General features: G+C 49.1%; 1 protein-coding gene across 1 annotated transcript; it reads left to right on the top strand.

Moving 5' to 3' along the window:
• The first annotated feature begins 1,224 nt into the window (after positions 1 to 1,224).
• On the top strand, positions 1,225 to 18,152 carry C7H1orf210 (chromosome 7 C1orf210 homolog). The gene is made up of 6 exons (XM_032777679.2): positions 1,225 to 1,246; positions 4,563 to 4,663; positions 8,660 to 9,167; positions 11,449 to 11,604; positions 14,591 to 15,833; positions 16,227 to 18,152. The coding sequence occupies exons 2-5, from the start codon at positions 4,577 to 4,579 to the stop codon at positions 14,905 to 14,907; spliced, it is 1,068 nt and encodes a 355-aa protein (XP_032633570.1). The 5' UTR covers positions 1,225 to 1,246; positions 4,563 to 4,576; the 3' UTR covers positions 14,908 to 15,833; positions 16,227 to 18,152.
• Positions 18,153 to 19,077: the final 925 nt, after the last annotated feature.

Here is a 19,077-nt window from a genome sequence, read left to right as displayed (position 1 = left end):
AACCAAAGCTGGCTTACTTGAGGTTTGTTGTTATTAAACTAAACTAAACCGGGCAGGGTAGAATCCCTCTCATTAAATGTATAATCACAGTAAAATTGTATTATTGGTTGTCAATTAATTGGTTACTGATTATTAACAAATGACTAATTATTAATCAACAGAGGTCCTCACAATCCCATTCTCTCAAGCAGGTCCACACAGCATACATTTTTCAAAACACACACACACACAGATGCACAATTGTTACAGCACTATCACACGAAGTGCACATTATCAAAATTATACACACACAGTTCTATTGTTTCTCCTTTTGTCCTGAGCAGTTAGCCAATATTCATGACCTTGTGGGTTATATCCATTAGAAAGACTCAGGTACTTCTTTGATGCAATCCTGTTTATTTACATGGAATATATGAAGTCCTGTTTCTCTGAATATAGCAGGAATCAAACAGCAGGAGGCAATTGCTTTGCTCATCATTCCAAGCCACTTTCTAGTCAGCATACTGCCCAAAAGCTCTCTCAGATTTCCTCAGGGTCATGTTATAAATGCTTCTCTCTGGTTGTTTCTGGGCCTTCTTTGCTGCCTTCTCTGTCTACTTCTGTACTGTTTCTGACACACACCCCTTCTCCATCTACTTCTGTAGTGTTTTGCTGAACATGTGCCTGTCAGTCAAACAATACACCAAGCTCCCTGCATTTGTATTCAACCCCCAGTGAAATCCCTCCCTCTGCATAGCTCAAATTCCTGACTGACCTTGCATGTGGCCTGTGTTTTGGGCAGTGACTTACTTTGTGTTAACTATCTAATCTATAATTGGTGTTTACATTTATCCTGAATGAAAGACAACTGTTACACCCACCACCTTCTGCAAGGTTTCACCCAGCCCCCAGGAATGCACAAGATTCAGGACAATTGATATTTACCTTCTTTGTAAAGCCCTTTGAGATCTAAACATGAAAAGTGCATTCAGAGTCCTCAGCAGCCAGCATGAATTCATTTTGCAACCCTATCTCCCTGTTACCTGCCCTAGTCTGGGCTCCTCTGCCTTCTGCCAGGCAACGTGCAGATTTTAAGTGCCAAGAAGGCAGGGGAGAGGCTGATTACAGTTAATCTTTAAACCAGCTCCATTTACCTTTCACCTTTTCACATTCACTCTCCATTTTCTGAGACTCCACCTTCCACTCCCACAATACACAGACCCAAGAAGAAAGGAAGAGGCAGCAGCGGCCAGGCTCAGCTCCTAAGGTAATTGCCTGGCCTTCCCATTAGCAGGGAACATTTGGGGTGAGTGGGGGTGTCAGGCAGGGGGAGGAGGAGGAGAAGGACGAAGGACAAAGCTCATTTCTGGTTTCCTGGTCAGAACCCCAGTGCTGATAGCCTCTGTGGGCTCTCTCTGCTGGGGAAATGGCAGGCATCTGTTCTGGGAGTAAAGGTGACAGTGGCCTGTGCTTGAGGTCCATTTTCCAGCACAGTGACAAAGCAGCCTCTACATTTCTGCTTGTGCTGAGGCTCCCAGCTGTGGGTGCAAACTACACCGGGGAGTGTGACCACCTGCTCTGCTGGTGCAAATGCAGCCTGCAACCACAGCACCATGGTCTGCGCAGGCTGGCACAATTTTAGAGTCCACATCTGCAAACCTATCTCTGTAACCAGCTCGCCAGGGGAAGCCTTCTCCAGTATTCAGTGTAAGCTAGGCCTGTCCCCTAGATCCTGGATCAAAGACTCTTCTAACCCCCTTCTCTTCTACACACACCCCAGCAGGGCACCTCCTGCCTTAGCTGTTCCCCATCAGAGGCTCAAAAAACAAGGGCTTGGACCTCAAAATTCTGAAACTTAAGAACAAATACCATTTGTATTGTGTTCATATCTGTCGTTTGACTGTTGAACTCCCCCTGCTCACCCGCAGCATGTGTGAGAATTACTGTGGCCAATGCTGCCAAACTTAGGGGATTTTGGCCCCTGCAACAGGAGCTCTCACCCCACATCTGCCCCCCGCAAGTCATTCTGCCCCCACAACTACCCAGCCCCAACATCAGTTCTACTGGAGTCTAGGCCCACGGGGAAGGGGTTGGAATGGGGGCAGGGAAGGGGTGGGAAGAGGCGGGGCAGGGCTGAGCGGGGGAGGTGTCAGTAATACAGCCCTCAGGCCAATGTACTGGTCCTCATGTGGCCCTCATGGTCATTTAAGTTTGAGACCCCTGGACTAGAGCTTGCGCCCCACAGACCCTGACCCTGCAGGGAACGCTGGAACTTAGCAACATTGCTGCCCCCTTACTCTCCCTCTCAGTGCTGCCCTATTTCCCTGCCCCTCCCCCTGTGCTGCCCCCATCAGCACTGACCCCTGCCCTCTTGCCCTGCCCTCCTCAGCACTGACCAGTTTGGTGCTTCTTGGCCCTTCATGCTCAGCACTGCCCCCTCCCCTTCTGCACTGCCCCCTGACCTCCTGCCACAGCCCCTCCCTCTGTGCTGCTCCCTAACCCCCCCTCAACACTGACTCCTTCCTCTGACGACTCCTGCTCAGTGCTGCTTTGTTCCCCTGACCCACCCCTCAGCACTGCCCTCCTGCTCCTCGCCCCAGCACTGACCCCTTCTCCTGACCCACCCCACTCAGCGCTGCCCCTCCCCCCTGTGCTGCCCTTGCTGCCCCATCAGCACTGACTCCTCCCCCTTAGTGCTGCCCCGACCCTCCCCCCTCAATACTGACCCCTGCCCACCTGCCCCACTCTCCTCAGCACTGCCCCCCTTTGCAGCCCCTGCCTTACTCTTCTCAGTGCTACCCTCCTCCCCCTCTGTGCTGCCCCCTCCCCCACCGCCTCAGTGCTACCCTCCTGCCCCACCCCCAGCACTGCCCCTCACCTTCTGTGCTGCTCCCTGACCCTCCCCCCTCAGCACTGACTCCTTCCTCTGACTCTCCTCCATCAGAGCTGCCCTGTTCCACTGCCCCTCCCCCTATGTGCTGCCCTCCTGCCTCACCACCCAGCACGGCCCCTCTCCCTTTGTGCTGCCCCGACCATCCCCTCAGCACTGACCCTTCGTCCTCTGTGCAGCCCCCTGAACATACCATCCCTCTCGCAATGACTCCTTCCGCTGCCTCACTTCCCTCAGCGCTGTCCTCCTGACCCACCCTCCTCAGCACTGACCCCATTTGCTGCTCCCTGGCCCTTCCCCTTAGCACTGACCCCTTCCCCTGATCCTCCCTCTCTGCACTGCCCCCTGCCCCACCCCTTCAGTGCTGTCCACTGCCCATCTACCCATTCCTTTCTACTCACCCCCTGGCACTTCTCCCCTCAGCACTACCTCCTCCATCTCCCACCCCAGCACTGTCCCCTGCCCTTTTACTCCTCTCCCTGGGCATCTCCCAATGCTCTCTGTCCTTCTAACCCTTCTGGATATATCCTGCCTCATCACCTGCCCTTCCACATATGCCCTGGCCACCTCCCACCTCTAATTCATGCACAGTCCTTCCAGATGCAAGAAGTTAGTACTTAGCATCATTTGGATCTCACAATCCACTTCTCAATGCTTTCTTAGGATCATGAGTTCAGACACCCACTCATGGACAGAAGGACAAAAATCTTACCGTCTATATCCCATGAGCTTTGTGAGCCGAAGAGATTTAACCCTGAAATAGTTACAAAAGCCTGTGTGCCAAGAAGCTTCAATAAAAGCAATGCTCTGAGCAGAATGACAAACAGGTTCCCCCACGACCCTGGGCTCTCCGGTTCCTCGGACAGGCAGAACACTGCTGGCACAGCCAGCAGTAACACAGACCAAGAGCAGCTGACCAGCAGGAGATCAGGTCCTTGCAGAAAGAACTTTTGAGAGCAAGCAGCAATAAGAAAAGCCATTGAGGTTCAGAGATTGTCAGCTCTGACAGATGATGTCCAATGCGATGATCTCCACTGCTTCCATTTTTTTCATGGAGTACTTTAGGTTTACAAAGCATTGTACAGACATTGGCTAATCCTCACAACAGCTATAAGAGGCAGAGAGCTGTGATGGATGGCAGGAGAGAGATCACTTGATCATTACCTGTTAGGTTCACTCCCTCTGGGGCACTGTGCATTGGCCACTGTCAGTAGACAGAATACTGGGTTGGATGGACCTTTGGTCTGACCCAGTATGGCCATTCTTATGAGTGGGTTTTATCTCCATTTTACAGATGGAGAGACTGAGGCAGAGAGCTTGAGCTGCTCAAGACTGCACAGTAAGTCCACCTCAGAGCCAGGATTAGAACTCAGGCATCCCTGCCTTCTGCCCTTGTGCTCAGCCTGCTGGACCAAGCGCTCTCTCTCATGAGCTTTATTAAGTGGCTGTAGTAGTTTGTAGTTATCAACGTTATGTTTTATTTGGATTTTATTTAAAAAAAAAAAAAAAGGCAGATGTACCAGAAGTGCTTGGAGTCAAAGGACACTGGTCCCTGCCATGGGACAGGATCCAGGGAGGAAATAGTCTGGTCTTTTTCCAGCACAGGCTATGTCACACCATCATTTCAGTGGGGCAGGGCCTGGAGACATCTGTCCCCCACAACCTCCCTGTGACTCATTTTTCTGTTGTGCAGTTTCCTGAAGCCAAATGGAATGTGCCTGGTACCTTTGTGTCTGCAGCCTCCTCTGTGTCTGGCCTGCGGCAGCAGGACATCCTTGCAGCATTGACAGTAAGGTGGGTATGGAGGACTCTTCACAGGACTCAGGGTAGTCTAAAATCACCCAGGAAAAGGGCTCAGTGACCGAGGAGGTCCTGTCCAGCCCAATCAACTGAATGCAAGACAATGAAAAAATACCATAGAAAGCTGATCCAAACTGCAAAGGGACCAGGAGAGATTAGAGTAGGTTCTGCGTGCAGCAAGAGGCAGTTCCATACAGAAATGCGTAAAGTGATACATGTAAGGAGGGAGGGCTACCAAGAAATGTGGATTCTCCATCATTTGGAGTTTTTACAGCAGGGGTCTCAAATTCAATTTACCTTGGGCCCTGTGCCAGTCCTCAGATCCTTCCAGTGGGCCAATAATGTCACTCATGCCGCCCAGAACCTGCTCCCCCACCAAACTCCACCCCCTACCTGCCTAAGGCTCGGAGTGAGTTTGGGTGGGGGAGGAGACCTGGGGTAGGGGATTGGGGTGCAGAGTGCAGGCTCTGGGATGGAGTTTGGGTGAAGGTGGGGGAGGGCGTCTGGGTGCTTGGTGCAGGCTCTGGGATGGGGCAGGGGGTGGGGTTTCAGACTCTGAGAGGAAGGAGGGAGAGGGGGAGGGGTGCAGGGGGGGTGAGTTTTGGGGATGGGGAGTGTGGGGGAAGGGTGCAGGCTGGGAGAAAGTTTGGGGCAGGAGGGGTGGAAAGGAGGAGGGGGTGCAGGCTCTGGGAAGGCACTGGGCAGGAGGTGGTGTGTACGAGGGGGGTTGCAGGCTCTGGGAGAGAGTTTGGGGGCTGTGTGTGTTATGGGAGGTGCAGGCTCTGAAGGAAGTTTGGGGATGAGGGGTGTGGGAAGGGGGAAGGATGCAGGCTCTGGATGCAGTTTGGGGGTGGGAGGGGGTTGGGGTGCTGTCTTAGTGTTGCCTCCAAGGCGGGGTGGGCCAGGGGGCCTCCACGTACTGCTGCCCCAGGCATTGCCCCTGCAGCTTCCATTGGCCACAGGGCGCTCGGGGTGAGGGCAGCAGCGGGCACAGCCCTGCCCACCCAGGCACAGAGAGGGCCAGCAGCCATGTGGAGTGAGCAAGTAGAAGCTGCTCAGCTCGGTTGTGCTGTCTGGTGGTGGTGGGGCCCAGCCATTTTAAATTGCCCGGGAGCCTGTGGCAGCAGTGGGGCCAAGGGAGAGACCGGCTTTCAAATTGCTGGAGCCCCACGACCACCACTGGGGAGTTCTCAGGCCGCAGATGCCCATGGCCGGGAGTTTGGGACCCTGCTCTACAGTGAGATTAGAGCATTTCTTAGAATGGAAGTATCAGAAGGGGTAGCCGTGTTAGTCTGGATCTGTAAAAGCAGCAGAGAATCCTGTGGCACGTTATGAGACTAACAGATGTTTTGGAGCATGAGCTTTCGTGTGTGAATACCCACTTCTGTCAGATGCATGTCGTGGAAATTTCCAGGGGCAGGTATATATATGCTAGCAAGCAGGCTAGAGATAACGAGGTTAGTTCAATCAGGGAGGATGAGGCCCTTTCTAGCAGCTAGGTGTGTGAAAACCAAGAGAGAAGAAACTGGTTCTGTAGTTGGCAAGCCATTCACAGTCTTTGTTCAATCCTGAGCTGATGGTGTCAAATCTGCAGATGAACTGAAGCTCAGCAGTTTCTCTTTGAAGTCGGTCCTGAAGTTTTTTTGCTGCAGGATGCCACCTTAAGTCTGCTATAGTGTGGCCAGGAGGTTGAAGTGCTCTCCTACAGTTTTTGTATATTGCCATTCCTAATGTCTGATTTGTGTCATTATTCCTTTCCGTAGAGACTGTCCAGTTGGCCGATGTACATAGGAGAGGCATTGCTGCATATGATGGCATATATTACATTGGATCATGCAGGTGAATGAACGGTGATGGTGTGGCTGATGTGGTTAGGTCCTGTGATGGTGTCGCTGGTGTAGATATCTGGGCAGAGTTGGCATCGAGGTTTGTTTGCATATGGTTCCTGAGCTGAGTTACTATTGGTGTTGGCGTCAGTTGCTGGTGAGAAATAGTTTCAGTTGGCAGGTTTGCTGAGGATTGGCCTGCCATCAGGCCTGTGAAATGTGGATCATTGTCCAGGATGGGTTGTATATCCCTGATGATGCGTTGGAGGGGTTTAGCTGGGGGCTGTATGTGACGGCCAGTGGAGTCCTGTTGGTTTCTTTCTTGGTTTGTCTTGCAGTAGGAGGCTTCTGGTACACGTCTGGCTCTGTTGATCTGTTTCCTTATTTCCTCATGCGGGTATTGTAGTTTTGAGAATGCTTGTGGAGATTTTGTAGGTTTGGTTTCTGTCTGAGGTGTAGAGCAGATGCGTTTTACCTCAGTGCTTGGCTGTAGACAATGATCGTGTGATGTTGCCCGGGATGGAAGCTGGAGGCATGAAGGTAGGCATAGCGTCGGGTGGTTTTTGATATTAGGGTGGTGTTAATGTGACCATCCCTATTTGCACCGTGGTATCTAGAAAGTGGACCTCCCGTGTAGATTGGTCCAGGCTGAGGTTGATGGTGGGGTGGAAGCTGTTGAAATCGTGGTGCAATTTTTCCAGAGTCTCCTTTCCATGGGTCCAGATGATGATGTCATCAATGTAGTGTAGGTAGAGAAGGGGCGTGAGTGGACGAGAGCTGAGGAAGCGTTGTTCCAGGTCAGCCATAAAAATATTGGCCATGCATCTGATGAAGTGGGTATTCACCCACGAAAGCTCATGCTCCAAAACGTCTGTTAGTCTATAAGGTGCCACAGGATTCTCTACTGCTTTTATAAATATTGGCACAATATTAGCTTTATTCCAGACTTCTGGAACTTCCCCAATGTTCCAAGACTTATTGAAAATCAACATTGATGTTCAGCAAGGACCTCAGCCAGCTCTTTTACAAGTGTTGAATGTAAGTTATTTGGGGGTGCTGATTTAAAATGTCTAATTTTAATAGCTGCTGTTTAACATCCTCCTGAGATGCTAGTGGAATGGAAAGAGTTATCACTGGAGGATGACATCATCTGATTTTTCCTAAATACGGAACAGAAATATTTTTGAACACTTCTTTTTTTTTTTTTATATCCCTCTTGATAATTCTACCATGTCTATCTAGTAATGGACCAGTATCTTTGTTAGGATTCTTTTTTGCTCCTTATATACTTAAAAACCTTCTTCTTTTTGTCCTTAACTCTGCTGGCAATAGCTTTGTCCTTGTGTTGCCTTGCTTCCCTTATCAATTTTGTACCATTCCTAGCTTCTGTTTTATATTCATTATTATCGCCTTCCCCTTTCTTCCATTTCTATTATATTTATATATCTGTTTTCACCTCCCCTCTAAGCCAGGTGGGTTTAAACCCTTCCATAAATAGATAGATGCCCTCCTACACGTCAGCCACGCTGGCTTGCTTACTCAGTCTGCACAGGCAGATGTCTGCTGGTGGGCTCTCACCTGGGAACTGGAAGTGCAACAGCCCCTGTAAGAAACATGGTCCAAACAATCAAGCAGTGCAGTCCACTACTCAGGAAGCTGGAGACCCTTGAATGAATTAAGAACATACTGGACAGGGGCAGAGTCTGAAAATCCAAGGGGAGGAAGGAGGGGACACACATTCCAGTGCTAGATGGTCACAGGTTTGGAAATGATCCTGAATGATAAATACCGCTGGAGGAGATGTCCAGCAACATTGCCCATCCTACCCCATCTACAGTATCTGGGCTTCTTCCTCCACCACCCCTTTCTTCTCATGTTCATCTCACTCTGTAAAATGTGTTGTGATTATAGACCCACAGCAACCCAATCTATGCTGGTCTTTATCTAATTGTACTGGCCTGTGTCAGAGACTGGATATTGGACTAAAAGGACCATTAGTGTGATCTGCTTTGGTAGCTTCTATGTTCCTAAAATGATCTATTTTTCTGTAAAACTCTGCAACAAACAAATAAAGTAATGAATTATGTTTGAATTTTTTGAGTTTCACTGGAGAATCCTACCAGGGATGCAGAACCCCCTCATATAGATAACAATATTTTCTCAGGGATGGGCTGACTGCAGTGGAAAGAGTCTTCTACACACTCCAGATTCCCTTCCTGGAAACATCACCAGCTTGGACCTTTCCTTCAACTCCTTGGCAATGCTCAGAAGTGGGACTTTCTTGATACACTTCCCTTCTCTACGTGCTCTAAACCTCTCCAACAACATCATTCCCATGCTCTATCCAGCAGTCTTCTCTAACCTCTGGGCACTTCATCTGCTGGACCTGAGCAGCTGTAACATCTCCCACCTTCACCCAGAAGCTTTCCAGGGCTTGAGAAACCTGCACATGCTGCTCCTGAAAAACAATAAGCTTCAGATTCTGCAGCTGCCTGCGTTCCTTGCCTTCGGAGCCCTTGTCTATCTGGATCTGCAGAATAATGATCTGCTCTCTGTGGATGCACTAGTCCTGCAGCTGATGGAAAGAACCCATCAGATCCTGCTTCAGGGGAATCCCTGGGTCTGTAATTGTTCCATGTATCCTTTCCAGCAATGGCTACAACAAAGAAGAGGTGAGGGAAGGACTGAGAGCAGGGCTACCATAGATAAAGAGGGGGGACTGAAGCGTAAATGCCCTGGAAGGCTTCAGGGAAGAAGTACAGGAGTAATAGCTGTAGAAACCCTATTTGGTCCATTTTATTCCATCTCTTCTGATTAATGCAGGCTTATTTCCAGCAGACTATTTTCTAGGGTTTCTCTAATCTTTTTTAATCAACTGAAAAATCACTCTGAAAGTTTTTATTTGTTGTGCTTACAAGTAATGCCCAAGATTCCTAGAAATGATGTGTTGGAGAAAAGGCTTTTTTTCAGTTTGGCTAAGATTTTGGAAATGGACACCTAAAGTTCACTTCCTAATCCACATTTAGGCATCTGAATAAATGGCCAGATTTCAAAAGTGCTAATCATTCAACAGCTCCTATTATCCACTTCAGTGGGAGTAGGACTTCAAACCTCAGAGCCCAGTTTTTGAAATGGACTAGATTTCACGGTGATGGTGTCCCTTTAACTGTTGACATTTCTATCACAATGTGAGAGGTTGTCTACACTACAAGTTAAGTTGAACTATGTTAGGTCGAAATGCAGCCACCACAGTAATTAGTGTCAAGTATCAGAGGGGTTTTTTCATGTCCACACTAATTTTCCCAGTGGGTGCTCCAGCCCCAGAGCACCCATGGAGTCGGTGCCTATGCCTCTCACCTTCGCTGCCCAGGTCTCACAGCCGAGGTTGTCAGTGCTGGGTAGTGGGGGACTCTGGCTGTGAGCCCCGTGCAAGGCTGATAGCCAAAAAGCAATGTAAGTAACGCAGTGTCTACACTGACACTGCATTGCCCTATCTACCTCAACCTAACCGCTATGCCTGTTGCAGAGGTGGAGTTATTAAGGCGACCTAGCAAGTGACTTACATTGGTGGGAGCTACATTGTAGCATAGATGCTTACAGGGCTTAGTCAACTTAAGCTGCTGTATGTTGACCTAGCTCTGTAGTTAGGGTTGCCAGGTGTCTGGTTTTCAATCGGAACTCCTGGTCGAAAAGGGACCCTGGCAGCTCTGGTCAGCACTGCTGACCAGGCCATTTAAAAGTCTGGTTGGTGGCGCAGCGGGCCTAAGACAGGCTTCCTGCGGCTCCTGGCAGCAGCGACATGTCCGCTCTCCAGCTCCTCCGTGTAGGGGCAGCCATGGGGCTCCGCACACTGCCCCCACCCCAAGAGCTGGCTCTGCACCTCCCACTGGCAGGAAACCACGGCCTACGGGAACTGCAGGAATGGCGAATGCAGAGGGGGCAGTGCGCAGAGCCACCTGGCCGTGCCTCCACGTAGAAGCCAGAGGGGGGATATGCCGCTGCTTCTGGGAGCTGCTTGAAGTAAGTGCCGCTCAAAGCCTGCACCCCTGACCTCCTCCTGCATCCCAACCCCCTGCCCTAGCCCTGATCCCCCTCCCACCCTCTGAACCCCTTGGTCCCAGCCCAGAACACCCTCCTACACCCCAAGCCCCTCATCCCCAGCTAAGTCAGCACCCCCAGCCAGAGCCCTTACCCCCCCCGCATCCCAACCCGTTGCCCAGCCCAGAGCCCCCTCCCGCACTCCAACCCCCTCATCCCTAGTCCCACACCAGAGCCCGCAACTCCTGCAGGAGCCCTCACCCTAACCCCCAGCCCAGAGCCCCCTCCTGCACTCTGAACCCCTCATTTTTGGCCCCATCCTGGAACCCACACCCCCCAGCCCAGAACCTGTACCTTCTCCCACATCTCAACCCTCTGCCTCCACCCAGAGCCCCCTTCCATACTCCAAACCCCTTGGCTCCACCCCCCAGCCCGGAGCCCCCTCCTGCACCCAAATCTCTCATCCCTGGCCCCACCCCAGAGTTCTCACTCCCTGTCTCACATCCCAACCCCCTGAGCCAGCCTAGTGAACAGAGGGAGGAGGGGATAGAGTGAGCTGAGAGTGGGACCTCAAAGGAGGGGTGGGACAGGGTGTTCAGGTTTGTGTGAGTAGAAAGTTGGCAACCCAATCTGTAGTGGAGACCAAGCCTAAATATATTTGGTACTTTACAGGTAACAGGCAGCTCACACTAACACTCCTCCCACTAATTTTGCTTGTTGCTGATGGCTCCATATTTAGTGATTTCTTCTCTTGTTTCTTCCCTTAGGAAGCTGAGAACAGACTAAGTGGGTGGGCATTAGCAGGTGCACTCTCTTGTACTCTTTATATAATAAAGAAGACCTCCCTCCAAAATGGGGATGGGTGGGAAGGTGGAGCTCCCTTCTCCTGCAACTGAGTCAGGTTTTGTCTCCTAGGTGTGCAAGTACTCTGTGCCTCTCCACCAGAACTCCAGGGCCAGGAGGTCAAGACCCTGAACTTTCAGGATCTGGGCTGCAAGAGAAAACAGTGGTTTCCTCAAGCTCAGCCTTCACTCAGAAGAAAACTGCTGGCCACAGTGCAGAGAAATGACAGTAAGTTGTGCAGCTACAGGAACTCTGTTCCCATGTGAATGCTCTGACTCCCTATTTAATCAGTTTTCCTACCAGTGGCATAGTCCCAAAGTATATACCCCACTGATTCAGTATGTGAGTTCTGAATTCCTGCTCTGCCTCCTAACTAACTCATTGTAAGATTTTGGTTCACTCTGTTCTGCTAGGTTTGGATTGCTCTGCAATGTAACTAACATTCCTGGCAGCTACATGCATTTGGCAGCATCAATAGCTAGAGAGACTGCCCGAGTTCTGCTCTGGACCTTGTCAGAGTGAGTGTGTGGTGTTCTGGCTGGGGACAAGGGCTGTAACAATCACATAGGGTATGTCTGCACTGTAATTAAAAACCCACAACTGACCTGTGCCAACTGGCTCTGGCTATGGGGCTGTTCAGTTCTGGTGTACATGTTGGGCTTGTGCTGGAGGCTGGGCTCTAGGACCCTGCAATGGGGAATGGTCCCAGAACTTAGGCTGCAGCCTGAGCAGGAACATTTGCTTTACAATTAAACAGCTCCTGGGCCTGACGCCAAGTCAGCTGGCATAGGCCAGCCATGAGTGTCTAATTGCAGTGTAGACATACCCTTAGAGCAGGGGTTTTCACAAGAAAATTTTTGGTGGCCTCAGAGTGCAGCCACCAACTCTTGCTGGTGGCCACAATGACACTTTTCCCTAAAGTTAATTAAGTATTTTAGGAAAACCAAATGAAATATTCACATATACATGTCCAAATCATTGTAATTTATTTATGTAGGGTTTTTTTTATTGCAGACTCAATAATTAAAAATAATGCTGTAAAAAGTGATATTTGTATGTTTTGTTAATATCACTTATCACAGCCTCCCAGCTAGCTACTAAGTGTGCTGTGAAAAGTGATACTTACATGTTTGTTCATATCACTCCTCTCAGCAAGCACTAGAACAAATTAAAGCCTGGATGGGGGAGATTGGAGAGGGAGGCAGCTGGGGCCCATGGTGATGGGGGGTGTGCCCCACCGCCACACAGCCAGAAGTTGGTTCCTGCTCCCATGTGGCCAGAGGCCAGAGTGCATGGCTGGAGCCAGGGGTCAGCTCCCGAAGCCCTGCAGCCAGGCTCCCAAAGTCCTGTCAGTAGAGCCTGCTGCCCAACCACACAAGCTTCACTGCCCCTCCACCCATAGTGGGTCGAGAACTCACCTTGCTCCTGCAGTGTTGTGCCCCACCTGTCTCCAGAGAAGGTGCAGGGCGGGGCATCAAGGAGCAACAGAGAGGGAGAAGGGCTGCTGTTTTGTGCCTCCTCACTCCTCTCCCCATCACTGCACAGGAGGCTGTTGTGGCCACAGGAAAAGCCCCCAGTGGCCACATTTGAGAAACACTTTGTTGTCAGTTAAAGCACGAGATAATTTTACACAACAAAAAAAGGTTACTAACCTCATCAAAGTTATTAGAGACTCAGATACTACATGACAGGCACCAATACCATACAGGAGCCCAGAGGTTAGTTAGTGGGAGAATTATGAAATCTGAATGATCTCTTGCCATCTGAGCAGGATAACTCTCCCTCCCCCAAGACCTTATGCTGAGCTGCAGATTATCCTCTTCTAGGGTTTTAAATAAAATTCTTCAGGAAAGGTCAGAACCTACCCAGTGTTAGTACTTGAGAGAAACCATTTACATTAGCAAAACTGTGGCAGTTTACACCACTTATTCTAATGAACAGCTGCCATTTAACAACTTCTTGGTATTTAATAAAATGAAACATAACATTACTCCTTCCTCATCACACCGTTTCCTAGACAAAACATTTGTAAATTCCAGTATTCCACTCAACAGAGTGGAGAGCCACCCTTTTGTTTTTCTCAGGATTATTCCATTTACACAAATCCTGGTGCTTTACATTCAAGTTATAAGAACATAACATAAGAGCATAAGAAAGGCCCTACTGGGTCAGACCAAAAGTCCATCTAGCCTAGTATCCTGTCTTCTGACAGTGGCCAGTGACAGGTGTCCCACAGGAAATGAACAGAACAGGTAATCAAGTGATCCATCCCCTGTCCCTCTTTCCCAATTTTGTTAGGCTTTATCTTCACTGCCCCCCCCCCCCCCAAAAAAAAACAACTGTTAACTAAGGCACATTAATCATCCAACCTTAAAATCCTAGTGGAGACAAGGCACTGTAGTATTTACCACAAGGCAGCTAAGCTATACCCTCGCCTGTGACTGACCTCACTTATTTATTATTTTTAACAGTGAAGACACAGCCAAAATTAGGATTTAAAGATGTGTTAGATTAGCTGGATCCATCTAATTAAATCCTTCAAAGCTAAAGACAAAGCAAACTGTAACACTTGCTCCGCTGAGACCTTAACTTGCACAGCTTGCACCTGCTAAAGAACAATTTGCTTTGTCTTGACTTAAGTTTTATAAGGTTTTAATTAGATGGAGCCAGATAACATGATCTAACATACCTTTAAATCCTAACCTAGACAATGCCTTGGTAAATTGTCTCCCAGTCATGAGACTGTGTGTCACCAACCCAAATTATGTCAGAAAAAGTAATTGAGGGTTTTAACTATTAGTAACTCTTCCAAATTCACTAATATATAAACTCCCTTGTTCCCCTTTAATGATCAAACCCTCAATTTCCTTTCATACAAAGCTGTACATGCTTTAACAGTGTTTTCTGTTAGGCTGAAAATTTAAAAAGCACAGGCAACTTCAGAATCACAGGTCTGAACACACTGGGTCCAATTCACCATGCAATCATTTGCACTCATGCAAAGAGAATGTGAAGTGGGTGTAAAATGCTACCATTCTGGTAGGCACCATTAAGCAGCACCATTGTGGCTCATGGAGCACCAGCCCAAGTATTCACCCTGTGTCTGTGGTAGTAGGTCCTGAGAATCCCTCACCCATCAGGAAGATACTGGTGAGACATGGGGATTCCCTGACCTACTCAGTCTCTCTTTCCCCTGCAGCAACCACCACTGCAGCAACCACCATGTCGCCGGCAGGGAAGGGAGGGAACAGCTGGCCATACTTGGTGGGCTTCCTTGTATCAGCTATTGGCATCTCCATCCTGATTGCATTGGCTGCAAAGTGCAAACTATTCCATAAGAACTTTGCCAGCTACCGCCACCAGCCACTGCCTGACACCAGCTCAATGGGAGGCAGCCATGCTGAGAGCGGGGTTGCCTGGGAGGAGAATCAATCCATGCCTAGTGCTACTGGGCTGCAACTGGAGGATGATGATGGCTTCATTGAAGATAACTACATCCAGCCAAGTGAACGGCTGCAGGAGGAAGACTAATTGGAGCCACATTCTCCCCGTGAGGCTGGGACTTCACCCAGGCTCCCCTCCCAGCCATCCCTCTTCACCTTCTGGGGCCAGGGCTTTCAACTCCTAGCCTGTCATTTCAGCTCTTGGCATCCCAGGACGCCCACCTCCACTCCGAGCCTTCCTTCTCCATCGAGTTGTCAGTATTCTTGTTTTAGCTTCCACTGTTTAACTTAGGGGGTGGGACCAACATGAAAAAAGGAGGAGCTGAGAAATGACTTGAAAGAAGGGTGTGATGAGGAAGGGGTTGGCATGGGAGAGGGGATAATGGGAGCAGAGCTTCCTGGGAAACTATTAGGGTCCAATTTTATCTCTGGTGTAACAGCACCAACTTCAGTGGTGTTACACTAGGGAACAATACAGCCCACAGTGGAGGGAGGTCTGCCTTGGCACTGAAAACAAACTGCTCTTTGCATCTTTGCTTCAGTATTTGAAATGCCATAAAGCACAGTGAAAGCCAGCCTGGTGCAGCCTTTGCTCCTAGCATGAAGTCAGGGAGAAACCCCCATCCTCAGCACCAGCCTCACGCACCCTAGCCTGAGCCAGAATTCCAGATGACCAGCACTGAGATGGACACACTCCAGCACAGACACTCCAGATTCTGAGAGCCTGGTGACATCGCACAGAGAAGACAAAGACTAGAACATCCCCCATGAAACTCTGACTCTCTGTAGCCTCCAGTGACTCTGCCCTGGAGAGGGAGGTACTGCCCATCAACACGACAAAGCCACTAACCTGTGTATCAAGCCTGCTTTCCGATCCTAGCTCATATGAGAGCTCAGAAGCCATAGGAGGGGAAAAGCCAGGGACAGTTATAAGAGGAGCATCTGGGAAGCTATCTGGTTGTGGTGCCAAACAGGCTATGTTGTTTAACCTGAATGTATGTGGCTGCACAGCCTGTCTCAAGCTACGTCTACACTACAGGATAAATTCGAATTAGCTTAAACCGATTCTATAAAACATATTATAAAGTCGATTGTGCACGTCCACACTTGCCACATTTATTCGGTGGTGTGCGTCCATGGTCCGAGGCTAGCGTAGATTTCTGCAGCGGTGCACTGTGGGTAGCTACTGTAAAATAATGAGGTCAATAACGTCGATTTGCGTCCACACTAATCCTAATCCGATATAGCAATATCGATTTTAGCGTTACTCCTCTCATTTTGTAGGAGTACAGAAATCGATTTAAAGAGCCCTTTAAATCGATATAAAGAGCAGTGTAGTGTGGATGGGTGCAGCGTTAAATCGATTTAACGCTGTTAAAATCGGTTTAACAGCGTAGTGTAGACCAGGCCTCACTGTCATGGCTCCTTCCACTTCAGAGCTGAACTTTGAGTTTATTCCTTTTGATTGGCTGCCCTCCTGGTTACAAGGCCCAGCACTTGCTGTGTGAGCTGGCTGCTGAGTTCTGAAACAAGATTAATGAAATCTCTAACACACAGTAATGTTATCGTTATGCCTATCATTATCCTGAAGAGTCCTAGCTTTACAGGCTGCATCTGTGGGGATGCTTCATCCAAGGGTGAAATGCAGCCATCTCTTTAAGAGAACAGAAGGCAAAGGAGAATCCTGGGTCTAGTAGAAACTGCACAAGCATATGTCAACCTAATAAAATTCACATTTTTTTAACTTTGTGTGCAGGGTGAAGACAAGCAGCTTTCTCTCTTTATTTTGTGCAAACCCCCTCCTTCCCCACCAGTGTTATGCTGTTCACATGTATCACACCTGGTAAACTCCTTATGTCTTTGTTTCCTCTGTGGAGTGCTATATGCAAATATTAAATAATCAAACAGATTCAGGGAACAGTATAGAAGTCCCAGAATTAGAATGGGGACAAAACACTGGGGTTAATACTCCATTCCTTAAAACAAAGGGTTCTGAAATCTTAAATCCTTTGGGGGAAAAAAATCAGCTGATTCCAGGAAGGATAGCACCAAGAAACTAGCCAAATTTTAGGGGTTTAGGGACATCATTAGGGATTTCTAACTATCCTCAGCTGGAATCCCCTCTTTCCACAGACCTGTGATCCTGACCTCATCTCTGACCTGTCATTTCGCCTTAGCATGATTCCGTCAGAAGAGGATTACAGGGTTGGGATTCAAAATCAGTCTGTGTTTCTACTCTTAAAATTGCTTTCCCAGCCTGGCTTGTTCCAACATAATTTAACTGCTGGGAAAGAATTGGTGCCAACTATCCTGATTTTATCATGACTCATGATATTTGGTGTTTTCCTTAAGGTCCCAGCTCCTAGAAGCACGTGAATTGGGTCAGGTCAAAAGCATGCAGAGAGAAGAAAGGGATAAGAGGAAGATAGTGAGGGCCTGGAAAGATCATACAAGGAAAGGGAAGACAAAGCAGGATTTCACATGTATCAACCTAGGGTCCTTGCTGGCTCAGTTGTGATGGCCAAATGTCCTCACTGGTGTGCTGAGGTGTGGGCATCTCCAATGATCCTTAAAGTTCATCATCAAAGGACAGTGTCTGGAACAAAGTAGAAGTTTGTTTGACCATTCCCCAAGGAATCCCCCAGGAGTCCATATTTTTTCTCCCCAAAGTCTCTTTTTGGAAGTCTGCGAGGGATGCAATGGGTCAAATAGGTCCTTATTGTTCTAACCTCCACTGGACCAGAATTGGGTATATCAGAAATTAGGCCTATTATTTTCTGGTTCCTATCCCCTCTTGTTTACAGTCTTGACCTCACCATAATCCTTGTGTCATATCGGTCATCCTTTTCTGTTTATACCAAACCAGGCTGTCTCTTTTTCATAGATGCCCTTTCTATAACATTAATAGTTATGGGTTCTTGTAACATTTTTATGAACTTTCATCCACTTCCCAACAATTGAGCTCATAGTGAGGATAGCCCTACAAGACCTCAATAATTAAAACAAGTGACACGATTTTTTTGGGACCTGACTCATAACTTTTGACTGTCTGAGGTTGACCATAATCGGGATGAATGAGATATCCCTGCAGGTAGGTGTACTATGTGAGTCTCCCCCCGAACCAATCACCACTGACCCCACCTCCTCACTATCAGAAGTCTTCCCTGTTTCTCAGTCACCCCCACCTCAGTTCTGCACTCTCTATTCCTCTACCATAACCCTCCTACCCCAATCTTCTCCTGGCCTGCATGTCCCATCCCACCTACCCCTCTCTGCCAGAAATCTAGACAAAAATCATGTGACTCACAGGAGCTGGAAACACCGCAACTCTAATCAGGAGAGAGTGGAGCTCACTTACCCTCTAAGGCACTGTTCAAATAGGAAAAAAAAATAAGAGAAGGATACAGTCATGAGTTAAAACAGCCTTAGGGCTGCTCTAATTAGGTTATGTCTACACTACGAAATTATATAGACCTAACTTAAGTCAGCTCACAGCCCCCATAGCTATTAAGTCTCTTGTGTGCACGCACACTTGGTGCCTTGTATTGGTGATGCAGGTCCTCACCAGGAGTGCTTGTATTGATTGGATTGTCAGTGTGGGGCATTGTGGGATGGCTCCTTGAGGCCAGCAACCATCAACCTTAGCAAAGCAGCATCTACACTGACACTGCATCGACTGACTCCATGCCTCGGTGCTGAGAGACATTTGGGAGCCAAATTCAAGAGAAGAGACTTCATAGCTAGGCCAACACAAGGCAGCTTGCCACTCTTACCTTGAAGTACAGGCCAGGCCTTGGTGTGCAGCTGCTAACCCTAACCCTGCCCAGCAAATCTCTGCCACCCAGTCTTCCCCATCCCTTCCCCTGCCCTTCCTCCCTCCCCCTCGTCATCCCCACCCCTTGCCCCCATCCCTTCCTCCCTCCTGCCCCCAGTCCTCCTCACCCCCTGCCGTTCCTTCCCATCTCTTCCTTCCCACCTCTCACCCCCTGCCCTTCTTCCCTGCCTGCCCCCATCCCTTCCTCCCTCGCCCCCTGCTCCCGTTCTGCCTTCTTCCCTCCTGCCCCGTCCTCCCCACCCCCTGCCCTTCCTCCCCTCATTTCCTCCTGCCCCTAGACCTCCCCATTCCTTCCTCCCCACCCCTCACCCTCTGCCCTTCTTCCCTCCCTGCCTCCCTCCTCAGCAGAGAATCCTGTTCGGCACCTTATAGACTAACAGATGTTTTGGAGCTGAGCTTTCGTGGGAATAACCCACTTCGTCA

This window comes from Chelonoidis abingdonii, chromosome 7 (assembly GCF_003597395.2).
Source record: "Chelonoidis abingdonii isolate Lonesome George chromosome 7, CheloAbing_2.0, whole genome shotgun sequence".
Classification (NCBI taxonomy): domain Eukaryota; kingdom Metazoa; phylum Chordata; order Testudines; family Testudinidae; genus Chelonoidis; species Chelonoidis abingdonii.
This window is presented reverse-complemented; position numbering and strand designations above follow the sequence as displayed.